The sequence below is a fragment of the Tamandua tetradactyla genome, chromosome 7 (genome assembly GCF_023851605.1).
Source record: "Tamandua tetradactyla isolate mTamTet1 chromosome 7, mTamTet1.pri, whole genome shotgun sequence".
Classification (NCBI taxonomy): domain Eukaryota; kingdom Metazoa; phylum Chordata; class Mammalia; order Pilosa; family Myrmecophagidae; genus Tamandua; species Tamandua tetradactyla.
The window spans coordinates 38330139-38351261 of record NC_135333.1 but is presented as its reverse complement, the minus strand read 5'-3'; the positions used below and the strand labels follow the sequence as shown (position 1 = coordinate 38351261).

At 52.3% G+C, this 21123-nt stretch overlaps 1 protein-coding gene across 3 annotated transcripts in view; it reads right to left on the bottom strand.

Moving 5' to 3' along the window:
- The window catches only part of PARVB (parvin beta), a 130801-nt gene that overhangs the window by 37422 nt on the left and 72256 nt on the right, over window positions 1–21123 (bottom strand). For all 3 annotated transcript variants that reach the window (XM_077169127.1, XM_077169129.1, XM_077169128.1), the window contains exons 3-4: window positions 19397–19467; window positions 6756–6858 (exon numbers count right to left, since the gene is read on the bottom strand). In XM_077169127.1, the coding sequence (XP_077025242.1) occupies window positions 6756–6858; window positions 19397–19467 (174 nt within the window). The remainder of the gene's footprint in view (window positions 1–6755; window positions 6859–19396; window positions 19468–21123) is intronic.

Genomic DNA, 21123 nt, shown 5'->3' with positions numbered 1-21123 from the left:
CAAACACCTTCTCTATCCCACCTGCTCACGGGCTGATCCCTCTCATCCTGGCCACCACAGCTCACCACCCACGGTCCAGATGCACAGAAATAGCCTTTGGCCAAAATCTCCTATTTGGCTTTGGCACCCTGGGAAAGGCAAATAGCCAAGCACCTGCACCAATGTCACTCCCAGCATCCCCGGGTCACCTGTGCTCAGTGATCACGTGGTCACACAGGTTACATCACATCTTGTCAGTGAGACACCGTTAATACAACCAGGCGTGACATCCTGACATCCTGTTAGCATCTAGATAATCTCCCCCCTTTGTTCTTTTTCCTAGTCCAGCCACATGACAGACCAGAGAATTCAGGAGTTCCTTGTCAGGGGCTTACATGAGAGATTCAAAAAGATGGAGCAGCAGCTACTCCACGAGGAAAAGGCTGCCTAAGCCAGAGCCAAGCTCACGTTGTACTTTACAGATATCAAATCCGAGGAGCAGGACTCATTAGCAGCTATGGCAGCTTCAGAGCGAGTGCTGCGTTGGTGGAGCCAACTGAAGAAGGAACTAAAAGGATGTGCCTTGAGGGGCAAGAAGATCTTACTGCTATCTGCTTCTCATCACTCTGCTCCAGGGAAGGAACTGACCTTAAGTCATAGGCAACAAGGGCTGAGATGGAGGTGCAAATTTGGAGCCTGAGAGGCTCCATCTAAGGCTTACTGGCAGTTTTCTCCAATGACTGAAACCCACAATCATGCAGAAGAATCAGAAATTTAAAGTGTAAGAGAAGGCATCACTCTTACCTTTCCTTCTCAAAATATTAGAAAGTTTCTCCTTTGGGCAACAAGCAAAGGACCAACTCAAGGACATCTTCATCATCAATCTTCAAGACCAAGAGTTGAACTGTGGCTGAATCCTTATCGTAACCAGTTCTCCTGGAGAGCAAGGAGCTGGTACCCCTGGCGGCAGCTTTGCCACCTCGGACAGCGTCAGCCAAGGATGGACACCCACCCTAGGCTCTCTGCTGAAAGTGAGAATCTATCACCACAAGGCATAGCTTGAAGACCCCACAGCCCCAGAACCAGTGTGCTCGTTTGAAGCTATTATGAACCCCAGAAAAGCTAGGTCCTTTAATCCTCATTCAATATTGCTTGGTGGGACCTTTCTGATTGTTTCCATGGAGATATGACCCCACCTCCAATTGTGGGTGGTAACTTTTGATTAGATGGTTTCCATGGAGATGTGTCTCCACCCATTCAAGGTGGGGTTGTTTATTGGAGTCCCTCCAGAGGGCACCATTTTGGAAAAAGCTTTAGAGCCACCAGAGCCACCAGAGCCACCAGAACCAACAGAGCCCACGCCAGAGACCTTTGGAGATGGAGAAAGAGAACACCCCTGGGGGAGCTTCATGAAACAAGTGGGGAGAGAAAGCTAACAGACATCGCCATGTGCCCTTCCAGCTGAGAGAGAAACTCTGAACTTCATCGGCCTATCCTGAGTGAAGGTAACCTCTTATTGATGCCTTAATTTGGCCATTTTCGGCCTTAGAATTGTAACCTTGCAACTTAACAAAGTCCCCTTTTTAAATGCCGTTCCATTTCTGGTACATAGTGTTCTGGCAGCTTACAAACAAAAACAGCCTGGCTCTGCTGAGACATGACTGGGCTACCCCAACAAGGCAAAACGTTAGCATTCCGACTGCTGATAGTTTTAATAATAAAATTGTAACAGTCATAAAACAACCCTGATAACCTTTCAGAGGTCATCTTCTACTGCAGAAGCTCATTCCAAGATGGTGAATCTTGGCATCAGCCAGATACGGAGGTGAATCCTTCCTTAGCTGTTCGACATTCTGTCGAAGGATGAATCCAGAACACCCTCCCCAGGCAGTCAGAGCCACCTCTGTGCTGCCAAGCTCCGCACTGAGGCTGCAGCCTGGGCCCCGCCTCGAACCCCAGCGGCCGGCTCCTCCGAGTCTGCCTTGGCAGCACCTGCTTCTCAGTCCCCACCCCACCTCCCCTTACACTCCCCCCCAGAGGTCCCCGCTCACAAGCTGCTCAGGCCACAAGCTCAGCCAGCAGACTCAGTTCCTCTGCAAGCTTCACCTCCAAAATCTTTTCCAATGCCCCCCCATGCCCGCCTAGGCTCTCTAGTCCGAGCCCTTCTACCTGATTTCAGCTCTGCCTCCTGACCCTCCCCCCAGTCCATTCGACACCCAGCAGACCTTCAAATATCCAACTCACCATGTCTTGGTCCTGCCTGAACCCACAAAGGCTGCCTGACTTAGCAGAAGAGCCATCGCTACCAGGGCTGCAGTGGCCCTGCCCCACCAGCTTGCCAGCCTCACCTGAGGACTCGCCCTGCCTCACTGCCGCCCAGCCTTTCCACTGCTCCTCAAACACATCCTTCTTCCCGGCTCTCTAGAGGGGACCCCCGGCTGACCCCCAACTGTTCTCTATGATAGTCTCCCTTTGCCTCTCACTCTCTGGAGGTGCCTACTAGTGGCTGAGGTTGGACCACCCCATAATATGCCACCATCTTTCCCCACTCCGCTTCCATGTGTGCTGCGGAATGCATCCCTCTTGTTCCCTCCGCGTCTCCAAGGCCTGGATCCACACCTGGCACACAGTAAGCCAACAAATATTCATTCAACAAGTGGGTGAACGAATGCAAAGTACAAGCACAAAAAGCCTTTCCCTCCAACAACTGCTTTTCTGTGACCCAGCTGACCAGGGACAAAGCACTGAGGAGTCCAGCAATCGCCCCATCCTCAGAGGGAGTTAGTGACTCAATCCCCCAGCCCCCAATGCCCCCAAGTTTCCCTTCAAGATCAGATGGTCCCCAGGTGCCGTTTCTGCTGAGCATGCAAACCCTGCCCAGAGGAGCCTGGGGTCCGAGGAAGGACATGGATGCTGGACAGAAAAAGCAGCCTCAGTCTCCACAGCTGCAGTTCTGTTCTCCTGAGGGCCCATGGTGGCCCTCCTGGGGCAGCGTCCTCTGGTACCCCAGCTCCCGGGGCCTCTCTTCCAGGTGGCACACCTGTCCCTGCTCCCTGGGTATCTCTCTTTCCTGAAAGCACCACCATCCCCTAACCCCAGGGCCCCAACTCAGCTCCCCACCCACTCCACCCCAGCCTTGCATCCCTGTGGCAGCCTCCGCCCCCAGCCTACACGCCCAACTTCCATCTCTAGCCTCTCCTGTGGCTGAGTTGCCTCCTGTCATCACCAACGACTAGCCCAGCTCCAAAGGAGTGAGAGCCTCCAGGTCAGCACCTTGGGGCACGCTCACCAAGCTGGCACTTGCCTAGGGGATCAACCAAACAGCAGGGAGCTCAAGCAGAGACGGAAACCCCAGAGAGTAGATCCATGGAGCCCACCGGATACCACCAAGGCTGGGGGCTCTCCTGTTGACTTTTATGAAGGGAGTTATTGCCTCAAAGGGGGCACTGAGACCTCGAGGAGGTCCTCATTGTGTATTTGGGGTCCTGTAAACACCAGAGCTTCTTGGGGGAGGAGAGACACTCAGCAAAGAGCTCATGCCTTTTGTAGTCTTTGGGTGGTTCTGAGGTCAAACAATCCAGGCAAATACCCACCCAGCCTTCCCCTTTCACTTCCTGGCATCTTTGTAGGTAATGAAATTGCAAGACTCTCCACTGGCCTGAACAACAAATATGTGTTGGGCGCCCAGTTACTTGGAGGGACTCTGGGGACATGAGTGGGAACGAGATGGCAGCAGCCTTGGCCCTCACTTTGCAATGACTGTCCTTCTATTTTAACCACCACTCGTTGATAGCAAACCCTGTGCCAGGCACCGTGTAGGGGTCCTCCACAGACCTGGAGGACACTGGCTGGACGGACCCACCTCTCAGAAAGAGGAAGGAGCTGCTGCCATCAGCCTCTACTCTTGCCTTTCTCTTTCTCTCTCAATTATGGGCCTCGAGTGCACGGTCTTCTCTCTCTGGAGCTGGGCCAATTTGCATCTGCTCCTGTCTGGACCACCAAGGACCATCCCCACCCCCAAACCTGCCAAATCAAATGGTCCACACATTTGTGCAAAAGAGAAAAATGGTGGAGTTACAGGAGGGAGGAATTTTTTTTCCTTTAAGGAAAATATGACAGCACATTTGTACACTGAGGTGAGCAACTCAGGAACAAGAGAAAATAGGTAGGGAGGATAGAAAAGCCAGCTGTGGGGCAGTGGGTCTTGAGGAAGCCTCTCCTCTAAAGGCAGGGCTCAGGGAAGCCTCAGACTCGAAGGCAAGAGTCCAGGTTTCTTTAGCATGTGCACAGGGCTCTTCGTGGAAGCCTTCTGGCAACAGCAAAATCCTGGAAATGCAGAAATGCCCATTCCTGGGAGGGCAGGAGAATCCCTACAGCACACCATTCCAGGGTATTCCAGGTAGCTGTGTCTCACTATTGAGGGAAAACAGCAAGGTGCACACACACAAAAAAACAAAACAAAACAGAGTATGCCACCTTTTGCATAAGAAAGGAAGGGATGTGTGTGTACATGTGGGTGCTTATTTTTGCAAAGAGAGACACAAGAATAAAACAGAGTCCAGTGAAAATGGTTGTCAAGGAGTGTGGAGGACAAAGGGAGAGCAAGGAGACTTTTGTATTTATGTCTTGTTATAATTTTGACTTTTGAACCAGGTAAATGCTTGACATTTTTTAAAATAGAAGGTATTCATAAAAAGCAACAGTAAATCAAAAAAGCATACCCTAAAAATGGAGACAGAAACAAATTAATCTAACTGCATACCAAATTAAAGACATAACTACTTGCAAAACAAAGAATAATTCCAGTACCTTTTGAACATTGTACACAGACTATATATATTTTACAGACAAAAATAACTGCAAAGAAATGTTATACTTTACTTAGCAAGTCTGTAGTTGGAGGAGGTTTTGGTGGAGTAATTCTGGACCTATTTTTGAATGTTATCAGTTGTAACAAGTAATAAATACACTTATATTTTGAGGAACCAAGGTTCTCACTATGGGACAAGGATAAGAAAGGGTGAAAGCAAAGAAGAAACCTGCTGTGTTGTGTTGGAACTGGAGGTATCAGTGTAGACTCATAATTTAAAAAAAAATACATTTCCTAACTCTCTTGAGTGGCAGAACTTAGAAGCAATGGCACCCCAGTAGGCAACCAGCACCCACAGTGCCCAGATTTTGACTTCTAAACACCATAGCCCTCTTTAAAAAGAACAAGTCACAACTCCTTGGGCAAACTGTTGATTCAGAGTGAGGCAAGGAAAGCAAAGTGTGAAACTGGAACTTTTTCTGATGGCAGAAAGGAAGATAAATCAGAAGAACTTCGGCACTGGCTGGAAAGGGCTCCCACTGCCCCAAATTTGGGTCTACTCAAGCATCAAAAAGAATATTAATGGTAAAGGACAACAACACATTGAATTAAAAAGTCCATAGTGCTGTTCAAATGGGAAAGGGGGAGGGAAAGCTGTTCTTTACAGAACAGGTAGCAGCTGATAAATGTGGAAGGGATGACAGATCCAGGGAAATCACGACTTTGTAAACCCTGTGTAGTAACTGATCTTGGCAAGGATCATCAGTGGATGCCCAAAGTACGGGCAAGGGATTGGGGGTGAACAGTACTTACACATCGTCTCAAAGTACTGCCCTCTAGAGACCACTGGTTTATCAAAAGGGTAAAAGGTGCCTTTGGAAGAGAGTGGATAGCACCCTGAGAAATCAAACCTTTTGCCCTGTCAGTCACAGACCTGACTTGTCTGGCCTCCTGACAGGACGCCAGAGGATCCACATTAGCACTGTGCTGCTCTCATCAAAACTGAGCCTGATCCTGAGAAAACCATCAGACAAATCCAGATTATAGGACATTCTATAGGTCCACAGGGCTGGGCCCCTCAAAAACATCACAAAAGAAAGGAAGGAAGGAGGGAAAGAAGGGTGAGAGGGAGGACGAGAGTGAAGGGCAGGGGGGAGAAAAGGAGGAGAAGGTCTGGATTAAAGAAAACCTGAGAAACCAATACAGTATGTGAGCCTGCATTGGTGGTGGAGCAAAGCAAACAATTAAACAAAAGAAAATGCAGTAAAAGAGAACAGCACAGTGCAAACGTGGCCCTGAGCTTCCTGCTCATTCCCAGGTGTTAACTTAGAGCTCCCTTCCCTGGTGAGGCCTTCTGGCCCCAGGCCAGGTGGGGTCCCCCCTCACACCTGCGGCACCCTTGCTGGCCCTGTCATAACCAAACTGAAAAGCGACTGCATCACTGTGTGATAAACATTTGGCTTCCTGTTTCCATGAGCCTGGGGACAAGGTCTATGGCGCAGGTCTCCAGGTCCCCAGCACCCAGCCCATGGTGGCCCCTATTAGAGGTTTGGTGAATACACCATTGAGGTATCCACCTATCAGTCTATCGATCAATCGATCTTAGGAAGATGCCTCAACCATCCTCTGCTGGAAAAAGCAAGCATACCTGCTGCTGTGAAGAATGATGAATTGTGTTCTATCAGCAACACCTTTACACTCAGAGCATCCACAGGTGCATCCACATGGTCGGACGACAGCTCCTGTGCCCCTGCCCCGACATCCTTGTCCCCCCGGCAAGCGCCCCCAGAAGCAGAGCCCAGGGAAGGATCGGCGACGAGCAGACGGGCCTGGCCACTCTCAGCAGGGGCACAGCTGCACACCCCGGGGGTGCAGCTGGGTGGCCGTCCCCGGGAGCGCTGTCACCAGACGGCCCACCCCAGGGCCCGCCCCCCACGCGGCCTTCCGTGCCCAGGTGCCCACTCACCCAGAAGCTTCTGCAGCACCTGGCCGTCATACAGGTCCTCCTCCAGCTGCTTCACGATGATCCTCTCCTCCACCAGGACGTCGTTGATCCAGTCGACCAGAACCTAAGGGAGAGGCATGCGCTGAGCTGCGGCTCCACCGGTGCCAGGCCAGCCAGGGCAAGGGCCGTGGCAAGCACCAGGGCGGACGAGCCGGCACAACAGCCTGGCAAGCCAGGAGGGGAATGCCAGCCTCCTTCGCTTACAGCGCAGGGCAGGGGCCACCCGTGCTCAGCCCGTGCACCCCACCCAGGCTGTCCGAGGGAGAGGGCTTCACAAAAGACCCAGGCTGACCCTGTGATGCCTGCAAATCTCTCAAGAGGTAGAGGATGCCGTCCCCAGGGACCTCTGCTTTGGCAGCCTCCATTCTGGACCACGCAAGAGGACGTGGAAATTTGGGGGGGTGTTCACGTAACCCCAGGGCGACAACCAGGAACCAGGAATTCGTCAGGGTCTGTGACGCCCCACAACCTCACGCTCACCTAAACCATAAACCCAAATCCAAACTGGAAAGCCAACCCCTGAAAGTGAGCTAGCTGGGGAAGTGGGTGGGCGGGGACTCTTTCAGTAGAGGGGGATGATACTGGGGGGTGGGGAGAGGGTGGGGGTAGTCAAGTACATGTAGGGGGCCCTGCCCCACGCAGCTGCTGAGCCACCGGCTGCCTTCACTTTGCCTGTGTCGCAGCCTCTTTCTCAGCCTCCTGTTTCCCGGGCCGAACTCCCCTCTAACACCCGTTGAACAACATGTGCTCATAAATGCACAGTTTAATACAGCAGACCCTGCTTCCAACAAGTACGAGGAAAGACCAGCTTGTCAACCAAAATAGCTAGGGATGGGGTTAGTCGGGTGACTGCACGTCCTGGCTAATTGCCACAGTAATGCCGCCCACTGGTTACCAGATTTGGAGACTAGGATGCCATCGCTGGTTGCCGTCCCCCGCCAGGCTGCATGTCTTTAAGCCACAGACGCTTTGTACTCGTGGGTCCGTGGCCTGGCTCACCCCACCCTCCCTCCCTCACAAAGGGGCCCAGTGGTCAGGCAGGTGTGCTCTGAAGCTGGACCCCTGCTGCCTGTCCCCACCCCTCTGTGCAGGGGGATCTGGGGTGAGGTGAGGCCCCTCTGTTGGGCAGCGAGGATGACACTGGAGAACCCACAGGAGGTTCTCAGGTGGGCCCTGCCCAGGGACGACGACAGTGCAGATGGTGACGAAGGCTTTCCCACCGCATGCTGCCCTCGGAATGCCCCAGACCCTCAGCGGCTCTGCACTCGGAGGACATGCCCATCTGACTCCGCTTGGCACTGCCTACCCCCAGATGGGGAAACTGAGGCAGCAAGTGCCTTAAGCACTCTTCCGAATGATATGCCAGGGGTCGCTCTCCAGGCAACCAGAGAGCCTTCCGGGCTTGTAAGAATGTAAATGGAAGTTTCCTCCTAGACCCAGAGCCCACTCTCTATAAAACAGTGTCCTCACAGAGGTGAGAGTCCCTCTATTTTCCAAAAAGTAAAATGAAGTAACACAAGAAAAATTCATCTTTTTTTTCCTGCTTACTCACTGCAGACACAGGAGTGGTTTTCAAAAGCAAACCACAGTTTGTCAGCAGAAATTTGCGACCCTGGGGATGAGATCCAAACTGCAAGCCCCAAACTCTTCTGCCAAACCTCCCTTCTGCATTCTACTGACTTTTAAAAACAGAAATGCCCCGCAGGAAGCTTTCCACACAGCGGAGGCTGAGCCTGTTTGAGGCTAGATGAAAACCCCAGAGAAAACATAGTGCAGCGGAGAGGCCACCTTATTAATCAGAGTACCCAGGACTAAAAAATACGATGCTGGAAGCTACCACAAACCCCCTGGGAATGGCTGTCTGGGCTCCGGGGCGCCCTGGCCTCGGCAATCAGCTCTGCACCCGGGGGCTCCCGGGGCTCTAGTCCTCTCTTGGATCAGGCCAGTGATACCCAAATCAAAACGCCAGGACAAAAACACAAAGCCCACCCCTGCCCCAAAGCTGCCACCCAGGGGTGTCACCAGGCCACCAGGAGGGAAAGCCCCTCAGTCGCCTGAGACGGGGAGATGTGCTGGTGTGCAGCAGGGGACACTCACCCCTGGGTACCCTCAGGAACATGTCTTCCCTCCTGGCCTGAGCATCCTCACCTGTAAAATGGGGTGACGACCAGCCTCTCCCACATGGGAGGGCCCCAGGCATGTGGACCCCGAAAGCTCTGGGTGTCTGACTTGTAAGAGGCAGGGGATTCGTAAACATGCTGGTACCAGCTCATCAGGTGAAAACTCTGTCCTCCCGGGGGAGGCGTGGGACGTGACTCCCGGGGGTGCAAATCTACCTGGAATGTGGGACAAAAATCTCGGGGTGGAGCTGGGACCGGGCATCCGGGATTGAGAAAGCCTTCTTGACCAAAAGGGGGAAGAGAAAAATGAGACAAAATAAAGTGTCAGTGGCTAAGAGATTCCAAACAGAGTCAAGAGGTTATTCTGGAGTTTATTCTCACGCATTATATAGATGACTCTTTCTAGTTTATGTGTACTGGAGTGACGGGAGAGATTGATTCTTGAAGGAGACTATAACTATACAGCTTTTACAGTGTGACGGTGTGATTGTGAAAACCCTGTGTCTGATGCTCCTTTCATCCAGGGTATGGACAGATGAGAAAAAAACAAAATAAGGATAAAGATAAATAAATAATAGGGAGAGATAAAGGGTAAAACTGGGCAGGTTGAAATACCGTGGGTCAGTGAGAGGGAGGGGTAAGGGGTATGGAAATATGGGTTCTTTTTTTTAACTTTTTCTGTTGTGATGTAAATGTTCTAAAAATGATCGTGGCGAAGAACACACAGTTATATGATGATACTGTAAGCCACTGATTGTATAATATGGTTGGACTTCATGTGTGTGGATAGTTCTCAATAAAAATACTTCTAAAAAATGCTGGCCAAATAAATAAATAAAATATGGGGCGGGCCACGGTGGCTCAGCAGGCAGAGTCCTTGCTCGCCATGCCAGAGACCTGGGTTCGATTCCCGGTGCCTGCCCGTGCAAAAAAAAAATGCTGGCGCTGCTGAGGGGGGTCAGGTGTTCCCTGAGAGAGGACCCGGGTGTGGCCTCCCTGGGGACGGCAGGGGGCCCCGTGTTGCCCTCCCCACAGCCTAGAGGGCCTGGGCTGGCCGGGGCCCCATGGAGAGGGTGGCCTGGCGCTCCTGGACGCCCCCGTGGCCCAGGCGGGATGTTGCGCGCACTGGCCGGGGCCCACAGCCCCGAGGAGGCAGGCAGCCTTGGCGGCCCCAGGTTCTGGCCCGGCCAGGGGGCAAAGGGCAGGACCCACGGGAGGAGCTGCAGCCAGGCTCAGAGGCGCGGGGGGTGGGGGTGGCTCGGTGTCCAGGGGGAGGGGTCTGCCCTGGAATCACAGGCTGGGGGGTAGCCAGCAGACATGGTCCCTCAGGGAAAGGCGCTGACAAATTGGGTGGGAAACCTGGGGCTTGGAGAACAAAGGGTCGCGGCCCCTGAGGCTTAGCCGATGCTCGGCCTTTTCTGTAAGCAGGTCAGCTTTCAGTGCTCCAGCCACCCTCCCTCGCAGGACTGTCTGCACGGGACACTCTCCCTTCCAGCCACCCAGCGAGCCGGTCACAGGCAGCTCCCACAGGGGACACATCTAGGGCTCTGGCCATCTGCTTACAGGACTTCCAGGCCAGGGGAAAAAATGGACATCTGAACAACCAGCAGTAGTATGCAGGTCCTGATTTTTCTACAAGCAAAATTAACAAAACTCTTTAACGGGTCCCAATAACCTCTTGGAAATGGTAGTTTATTGCCCCTCTCAGAGGTGAGCAGAGGTGCGCAGAGCAGAAGACACCGTTGCCGGTTGCTCTTCAGAACAGTCACAACCTGCAAAATAGGCCACAAAGCAAATTCCTGACAAGTGTGTTCCTTTTTACCACTAACTGAGAAATATGAAGTCAGACACACAACCTCCTGAAGAAAAGTAAAAATACATTAAAGGAGGGAGTGTGGGGGAGAAAGAGGTGAGCAGCCCTGGGGCATCTGGGCTGATAAAAGCCATCCCTGTGTGGACAGAAGAGTGAAAAAATAAGGACAAAAAATAAATAACAGTTGGGGGGGCTTGCCCAGTTTCCCCGTAGGCCTTTCTGACCCACTCCAGGGACTCTCTTTGGGGGCCCCCTCCCCACCCCGACCTTCCACAGGCAAGTCCCTGACCCAGCCCTGGGGTGGCTGTTATTGCTCTCCCTTCTCTGTTGAGGCCAGCTCGTGCCCTCGCATAACTTCCAACACTGTCCCTATCACAGAGACCCTTAAATATACACGGGCCCCTCTACACGACCCTCCTGCTTCGGTGCTCCACCACGGGCAGGTCTAACTGAACTCGCCACCCCACCCCCAAACCTGATCCTTTCTAGGAGGAATCTGGACTTGATGCCCTAGGTCTGCTGTCCATATCTTGACAGAGTCCATTTCTCACCATCCCCTTGCCCACCACCCTCAGCCAAATCACCATCCCTCACTAAGCCAGAGCCCTACCAGAGCCCCCTGTCTCTGTGCTGGAGTTCTTCAACTATACCCAGCTCCTCCCTGCCCCAGGGCCTTTGCATGTGCTTCTCTCCTGAAGACTCCTTACCCCCACCCCCACTGCCACCTCCTTCCCTGCTGAAGACTCCCTACCCCCACCCCCACTGCCACCTCCTTCCCTGCCTGGCCAGATCCCACTCATCTTCAGGTCTCAGCCTCGGTACCAACCCCTGTGCAGTCTCACCACCCCCGGGGCCTCCTCCCTCACCACGCCTGCCTCCTTGTAACCTCCCCATCAGACTAGAAGCTCCAAGAGGGCAGGACAATGGCCATGTCATCCAAGACTCTGTCCCAGCACTCACCGCCTGGCACTGGAGCTCAATAAATCTGCATTAAATTCATTAGTTAACTTAATGAGCACTTATTACATGCCAGGCTCTGGGATATTAAGGCCAGCAGGGCCTCTGTCCTTGACAACTTGACCTTTCCACCCGACGTTAAGAGACAAACGAGTGCACACACTTGCAGGCTGAGATCAGGGTGATGGAGAGAACAAGGGCAGGGTGCAGTGGGAGGCCTGACCACCCCTCCCTCAGCCAGGCAGTCGAGGACACACCTGCAGCACTGGGCCACGTGAACAGGCGGTACCTCCACTAGGAAGTGATGAGACAGGCAATGAACTTCTCCGCACTTCCTCCCCAAACCCGCCACCCCTGCCGAGTCGTGTGGAAAACACCAGGTTCAATCCAAAAGAGGGGCCTGCTCCAAGGCACCTGTCCAGTACGCCTGGAAACTGCCAAGGCCATCACAAACAAGGGAAGTCCGAGAAATTGGTGGGGACTAAAGGTAATGTGGGCTCCTGGATGGGGCCCAGGGACAGAGAGAGGGTAGTGTGAGGAAAAAAACAAACAACTAAGGCGATCTGGAGGTATTGGGGATACAAAGAATAGTACCTGGTCTCTGCACCAGGTGAGGGCAATGACGGTGTCACTGATGCTATACTGAGAAGGTGTGGGGGGTGGGCTCAGGAGAAGACAAGGATCCAGGCCCCCAGTTTTCCCATGGCTACTAGAAAGAGACAATCTCCCTCACTGGGAGTCAAAACAAGTCCTCTCAAGGGCCTACAGGGACCACCATCATCATCACGCCTCCGATCATACCTCTGACCACTGGCCGCCTGACTGGTCCTTATATACGCCAGGCTCATGCATGCCACAGGACCTTTGTACTTGCTGCTGCCAGTGCCGAGCCCAGTCACTCCTTCATATCATGCACGTTTGTGCACAGATCCCACCTGTGTGACCACTCTTCCTAAAACGGGGGGCAGGGGGATCACCCATCCTCCTGCCTTAGTTTCCTTCAAGGCTCTCATCACCACTTGATCACATATTCGTGTGTCCTTATTTACAGCTGTCTCCGTGGCTGGACTGTCAGCTCCACAATGTGAAACCTTTGTTTTGCTCAATGCTGTGTGTTTCCAAAGGCTAAAAAAGGAACAGACGCAAAGAAGATGCTCAAACCACAGAACTGCCTAGAGACGCAGCCTTCTAGAAAGGTCTCCCAGGCATAGAGACATTTGGTTCCAGAAGCTGCCTTGCCTAGAGCACAGTTCTATTAAAATAACACACACACACACACACACACACACACACACACACACACACACACGAGATGATGTGTCTGCTCTGCAAAAAAACTAAAAAAATCTGGATCTTGGACCTGGTTCAAGCCCAAACACAAAAACAATTGAAAAGAAGAATTAAAATCAAATTGCATGCGCAGGCCAGGAACACCGGGCCTGAGAAACAAAAACAATCCTCTGCCCGATTTCACCGTGGCCACCAAAGAGGGGCAGCTTGTTCCCAAGACTGAGCACACTGTCACTGAGCTCCTAAGTCATTCGTATTAATCCTGAATCACAAGAGATGTTTTAAAGATAGTGTTCATAATTATTTTTAGGCGCGTCCTCCTTTCCCAATCCCAAATCCTGCAGACAAATGTCAAAGACATATATTAATTATGCCCTTGGCTCAGCACCCTTTGCATCTAAGTTTTACAAGCTTGCTTTATTGAGAATAAAAAAATCACTGTTCCTTTGGTTTCTCCTGAATTACAATCAGGATCTGCAGTGTGTCCGCCCCGGAGCTATGACGGTGAGGTTCTAATCACTTCCAATCAGAGTCCCTGCGGCTGGCCGCACTGAGGACACGGTCAGTGCAGCAGGCGGGGCAGAGCACACTGGCATCTCCCCACAGCCCCGAGAGCGCCATCTTCAGCCCTAGGGCTCGTTATCAAGTAGCTGATATTCTTCATAGGGACCAAAAGAGGAAGAAAACAGAAATCAAAACCCAGGAAGTGCTTTGTTGGATAACCTGGGAAATGAGACATGGCATCTGCTGTGGGAGAAAGCGCAGCCCCCGAGGACGGTGTGGGAACCTGCTCTGCGCCCCGCACTGACCCACGGAAGGCCTGGGCATGGCCGTTCATTCTGCAGAGCCCAGAAACGGTCACCTCCTCTCTCAAGAATCACCCAAAACTACGGCGTACTCATCAACAAACCATGATCTGCCTGGGCAATGTTAGATGCTCACCCAAGTAACTCTCGTCACTTCTGGAAGACGGGGGGGGGGGGGAATGGCTGCGAGAAGAAACAGCAGCACAGAAGACTCAGGGATAAGTCTTCGGGGTGCACCCCGGGGAGGCTGGCATCCACCCCTAAACATGCACTGCATACCTGCCCCTTTACCCCTCCCAGGTCGACTGGGACACTTTCTCAAAGCTCAGCCCCACACCTGTCTACCGGTAATAACATGAAATCTTGCACATTGTCCTCCAACACCCTCACAACAGCACCTTGGGGTGGGTGCTGTCACTCAACCACTGGAATATGAGTGAAGATTGGAATGCAGGAGGCCTGGCTGCAGAGACCCCCATGTCCCACAGCCCTTAAAACCACTTCCTACACAATAGATGTTCAAAGATCATTTCTGAACAAGCAAATGAGTAACTGCATTCAAGCCGAGGATTTTTTTTTAATGGAAGCAGAGGGCAGCTTGCAATACTGGTGGTCCCAGGTAGAGGGGTTAGAGCAGGTAAGTCTAGAAGGGAAGACAGGCCAGGCGGCCTAGCCAAGAGGTAAAAAGCACAGATGATAAAGAAGAAAGAAGGAGAAAACAAGCAGACGGAACCTGCTTCCTTGGAAATGCTCCCCAGCTCCCATGACTGGGACATGGCCACAAGGATAGCCAAGTGCTTATGTCCAGCAGGTGAGGATGTCAGCCATGCTTCGTCCCCTGGGCTCACTCAGGCTACACACTGTCCATATTTTGCCCTAAAAATAACCTTTTCTGGACCAAATCCCTACAAAGTGTCACAGGGAGGTGGCTTTTGTTGAGCCTACTCAGATGGAATCTACCAGAAGCTTGAATAATTACAGTCTCCAGTGCACAGGGGGCAGCCCCGTAAGCGTAAGCAGTTAGGCATGCTGGAGGAGAGGCAGCAGGAGGCCTTTGCCTGCGCCACCAAGACCGGGCTATGCACACTTCTGGTTCCCAAGACGGCTCATGGACCACCTACATCCACATCCCCCCAGCTCACCTCCCAAAGCCTCCTTCCCCAAGACATGGAGCCTGTGGGTCATGGTGGGGCAAAAAAAAAAAATCTGTTTTTTCCTTAAGCCACATTTCTTCTTGAGTGGCTCTGGGGAAACCAGATGTCAATGCTCCTAACACAAAGCTTCCATCCTTCATATGTTCACTTTTCAACAAATACAAACAAACTCTGCCCTGTACCAGCACCCCGCCTTGTACTGGTGATACAGCGGGAAGAAAACGGTCCCTGACCACGTGGGGATGACATTCCACTGGGAGGAGCGAGACCAAAATATAAACTAGTAAATAAACAATGACTCCAGGCAGGGGTGAGACCTGGAAAGAAAACTCTCATGCAGTAAGGACGTAAAGAGTGGTAGAGTGATGACTGGGTTGAGAGAAGCAGACAGAGAATACATCTCAGAGGAGGGGACATCATCAGGAAACTGTAAGTAGTAGAAGAAGAACATGTGCAAAGGCCCAGGGGTAGGCACTTGCATTGCTTGTTCAAGAAACAAGCAGGCCAGGGGGGCAAAAGCCCAGGCAGCCAAGAGGGGAACAGAAGAACACAGGAAGGGTTGCTGGGACCAGAGCATGTCTGGGGCGGGGATGGGTACCCCATGATAATCACAGTGCCCACCTCTGTTTATCCCCCTCCCAGGCTCACTCCCTCACTACACTCATATGCTGCTCTGGCCTTGGCGCCAACAATTCCCAAAGCCAGGATAAAGGAAATGCTGACAACTGGCACATGTGAGCAACCCCCAAGTCGGGGATACGCCCCAGCCTTGCACGCTCCAGTCCCCAGATGCCCGGCAAACAGCAGTAAGCCCGGCACAGCCAACACTCGGTATAAGCAGCTCACACGCTGTCGCCCACACGCTTCTCTGCTTAAAAAGGCTGGAGTTGCTGAGAACTTGTATTTTATGAACATCCCTTCAGCACTGCCAGAATGTTAATTGACAAGACAGAGACACCCTCACAGGAGATGCTGTTCTCCTGTTTTCTGTGTTTGGGCTTATTTTGGGAAGTTCTTGATCAAGAGTGAAAACCATGCAAACATGGTTTTCACAGTCTGCCTGGGAGATGAGATCTAGAGTCTGAGGGTAGGTAGTGCTTTCCAGAATTGTCCGTCTCCAAGTACACAACTCCAGGCTGGCAGGGCAGCTGTGGTATGTCTAAACATTCCCCCCCGCAACCCACCACCCTGCTGCCCATGTGGACAGATGCTCCGGCAGCAGCAGGAAAGGGAGGCAGTGGTTTGGGGAAAGGAGTATCTTCACTTATGCATTGGTTTTCCTATGCATGAAACCATAATCACCAACATAGCAGCTTAAAACACAAATTTATTCCCTTATAGGTCAGAAGTCCAAAACCAGCCTCACCAGGCTAAGGTCAAGGTGCCGGCAGGGCTGGTTCCTTCTGGAGGCTCTAGGAGAATACGTTTCCTTGTTGCTTTCAGCTTCTAGAGACCACCTGCACTCCTTGGCTCACGGCCCCTTCCTCCATCTTCAGAGCCAGCAGTGCAGCATCTTGCTCTCGGCATCACGTTTCCATCTTCTCCTGTAGTCAAATCTCCCTTTCCCGAGACTCTCGTGGTAACACAGGGCCCACCCACATGAGTCACAATCAGCTCCCCATCGCATGGGCCTTAACTTCACACATCTGGAAAGTCCTTTTTGCCCTAGAAGGCAACATATTCACAGTTCCAGGGATGAGGACCCAGACATCTTTGGGGCCACTGTTCAGCCTGCCATACCTGGGCTATCCCCAGAGAGTCAGGGCAGAGTTCACTCACCTGCTAATGTTTTGGGGGAACAGATGGGGAGGGGCACAAGCCCAGACTAGCAATGGGGAAAGAGAAGGGAGGCAAACCCACAACAGAGCTGACTGCAACTTTTAAGAAAACCTAATGGGCTGCCCAGCCACATGGCACAGCTCCTTTCTGGCCGGGTGGCCCCTGGGGTCTCAGAACCGTACATGGGGGAGAAAGGGAAGGTGTTTATCCACCATATGCGCCCTGCCCTTGGTCTTCGTTGGTCCCAAGGGGAGTGAAGTTCGCTGCCCCTCCGGCCCCCACGGCCAGCACAGCCACACAACATGGCCTTTCACCCAAATCCAGAAAAGTCTCCTCAGGGTCCACTGGGCTGGCCCTGGATGCCAAGGACACTGCAGCCTCCCCCAGAGGGGCCGATGAAGGACATGCCATTCACCAGCCTTCACCCCACAGGGGGGATTGGGAGATGAGGTGGCGAAGGCAGGGACGGAGCGTGAAGTGGGTCTTGTACAGAAGGGAGGGCCATTCGTCCTCCCAGCCCCAGGACCCGGCATGGCACCCGACGCCCGGCAGGGGCTCAGTGGAGGTGGCATCAAGTGGACAGACGAATTCACGCTCTGGAAATTTCACTGATGCCCAGTGGATAACCTGAGGGAGTCCCTTCCTCTCTCTGGGTCCCCAACCCCCCTTTTTTAGTTTGTTAAAACTGTCAGAATGCAGTCTACCAGAAATGGAATGGCTTTTAAAAAGGGAGTTTATTAAATTACAGGTTTACAGTTCTAAGGCCACAATAATGTCCAAACTAAGGCATCCAGGGAAGATATTTTGACTCAAGGAAGGCTGATGTCTGTCATATGAGAGGGCATGTGGCCGGCATCTGCTGTTCCTTGATCCCAGTTCCATTGCTTCCAGCTTTTGATGCTGGTGGCTTCCTCTCTAAGTGTCCGTGGCCTTCAATTAGCTCCTCTGGGACCCGACCCTGGGTTCTGGCTTGCTTAGCATCTCATGGGAAGACACATGACAACTTCTTCTGGACTCTGCATCTCCAAACATCCGTGTCCAGGCATCTGTTCTCTCTGTCAGCACTCCAAACATCTCTAAATGTTTGTGTCTCTGTTGGCTCTGAAGCAACTGCTCTCCAAGCATCTGGGCCTCCTCCAAAATGTTTTCCCTTTTAAAGACTCTAGAAAACTAATTAAGACCCATCTTGAACAGGTGGAGTCACATCTTCATCTAATCAAAAGGTCACACCCACAACTGGGTGTGTCTCATCTCTGTGTAAGCAACCCAGTCAAAAGGTTTCCGCCCTGTAACACTGCACCAGGATTAAGAGAAATATGGCTGCCCCACAGGACTGGGTCAGGAAAAATACCTTGCTTTTCTGGGGTATATAACAGCTTCAAACCAGGACACTCCTGTATAAAAGTGAGGGTAGAACCAGCACATTTGGAGTCATTTCTAGGAGTGGTACTTTAAAGGGAGCACTTCAGAAATGCTGAAGATGGAAAACCCAGAAAAAGGCAACCCTCTGCTGCTACCGAAATACCCCCCATGAATAGCACCACAGGGGCTAAACGACAGAGCACTGACATTCTGAATAACAAAAGTGGTGTTGAGGAAAAAAATTTTCTTAATAAAATAAGCTTTAAGCTTATTTTATTAAGCTTTTTCATTTAAGTTGTCAGAAATCAACGTTTTGCAGAGGGCCTTAAAACTGACATTTTCCATCTAAGTTTTAAAAGAGATACAACTTGCAAAGCATTTTATCTCTCCTGCATCAGCCCTGGTGACAGTGTGGCCGTGCACACCAGCGCTGGGTCCAACAGTGGTGGACTGAGAAACTTTTACAAAAGCACTTTTAATAGAAAATGTCAGTTTCTGGCAAGCACCAACACAGACAACACTTTCAAAGCCCCCCCAGCCCGCGTCACCAGAACTGGCCCTGGGTTTCAGAAACAAAGTGTTTGTCCATGGCTGGCTGCCTGCTCTGGAGCCTGCTTCGGGTCTAAGAGGGTGACGCTGTAAGCTCACAGAACAGGACGCTGTCAGGACTCCGTATCCTTTCCTCTTCGGGGGATTAGCTTTTGAAGCTCTTTTGTAGTTGAGATCAGAGTCATCAAAACTGCAGTCCGCGTTTGGACGCAAAGAAGCGTGGCAAATAAAGCCTTGCCGCCAAGCTGGCACTGGAAAGGGCAGAGCGGATCCTTCCACTCCAAAGAGCCGCGGAGCCAGAAGCCACTTCCTCCAATGTTGCCGTCCCCTTGGGGAACGACGCAGCCCTCTTACCCAGCTGGTGTTTGCACATCCAGACTTTGAAAAGAAACTGTGCTCCCTAAATCAAACCTCCCATCCCCTGCTCCTAAGAAGAGTTTAAACTCCATTTGCAATGGACTGCTCTATTTTTACTCCAGCTGCTTGTTCCCAATTCTAAAATCTTTCCTCCCAAGTGCTCTGCCCAATGCAGAGTGAAGGGAGCGGTTGAAAAGCCCCGAGTAGAGCCGGGCACATGGGAGGTGCTTACAGCTCTGACCTTGACATTTCCTCCACTTCCGTCCAATCTTCTCCTCCACCTCCTTTTAGTGTGGCATCTAATGTCCCTTTCACAAGACAACGGTTTTGTTCCCTTTGTCCCCAGCTCCTTGAACCCCAAACGGCCACAGCCGCACCCAAAGATGGACATCCTAACCAAGACCCAACTTCCTACCTTGACCAGTTCCTTGAACCTGGGGTCTTCCTTGGAGGTGGGGTCTATCATTGTCCGCTCCTCATTCTCCTCTGTCAAAGATAAACAGCGTTTGGTTAGCATGGCTAGGGACAGGCAGCGAGGCTGGGGGCACCCCAACTTCCCTCTCACAAATGGGTGGGAGATGGACTGAGAGGATGAGAGCTGAGCCACTTTCTCAGGAGGAAGTGCCACTCATCCTGTACCACAGCACCCGGCCCGAGATGGGGGCAGCCCGACAGGAGGGCGCTGTCTTCCGGAAGACAAGCAGGACATCCTTAAACCTTCACCTCTTCCCTCAAAAGGATGGAGGCAAACTCCGTGGCTCTGTCAGACCTCGCCCCTCACCCACCCCTCCCAACTACAGACAGGCTCCTATTTTTTGGGAGAAACTATATGAGAGGTGACAGTGACGAAGGTGCGAGAAGTGTTCCCTGCCCAGCATCAGGGAGGCGGGAAAAGCTTCCTGCTCCATGAATTTCCCCATGGCAGTTATCCATAAATACAAAGGGAGAGATGGGAGGCTTAGGACACCATGGGAAGTATCTGATATGGGAAGCAGAAAAGAATCAGCCTGCAAAGCCATAGAGGTATGCTCACAGTCCTGCAAAACACCATGTACGAAAAAATAATAGAAAAGAACAGCAAAAAATAAAAGGACACTTCACCGGAAAATGTGCTCCTCCCTGATTCTCTTTCTGTGTATTCATTTGCCTGCTTGTTTTTCCCTACCCTGTTCTCTAAGCAGGCAAAAAGGAAAGCCAGAAAACTGCCTCAGCTGGCAGGGGAAGCCCACCCCTGACTCCCTTGCAGGTCAGGCTCTGCATTGCAAGCCAGCCTTCCGAGCTGGACGGTGCGCAAGGCAAGACTGCAGTGCACATGGGGCATTCCAGGCAATACTGGTACACGCCCCAGAAAAATATGAACACAATACGAAAGCGACCATCCCTCAGTGGGGCCCAGCCAGGTCAGGGGCCCATGTGGGGCACATGAAAGCCTGGGCTTAAAGCCCGGCCCCACCCCTGACCTGCCTGGCTGGGGCCACATCCAGATACATACGAGCCTTCAGCTTTCTGCTCCTGTAAAACCAGACTCCCAATGCACTTCTCAAAGCACCTGCAAGTAAGGTTCTGAAGTTGAGGAGGGGGAGCAGCACCACCCTGCAATAGACTTTGGAAACAATGCTTTTTGGAAACCTCAAAAGCCTCCCAGTGACAGAGGAGAGGCCCGAACCCTGGCAGGCAGGACCTCCAAATGTTTGGGAACCATACAGGGAAATGCCCTGCAGCAAGGGCCTCAGAGGCTCCTGAGGGCTGGAGGATGGCAGCTTGGCCATAGCAGGGTGGACATCCCTCTGCACCAGGGAGAGGGTGGCCATGGGGTCCATCCCGCCAACGTCCCCCTGGGAACCCACTGGTTACTGGGCACCAAGGTCAGTGTAGACACTGCCCCTACACACTGCTGCCTGCAGCCTCCTGGGGGGGGGGGGGGCACACGCTGATCCAACCTGACAGTATGGGTGACCAATTGGTCAAAGGCAGTTGGGAAAGGACATGGTGGTCCTGACCCTACTGGGTGGGTGTCAGAACACGGGGCTCTCCAGAGGTTCCCAATTCCAAAAAGACAGAAAGGGGAACACACATGGAGTAGAGCTCCCAGGGAGCTCATCCTAAATTCAGTCATTGCAAAGTTGAAACCCCAGGGCTGCT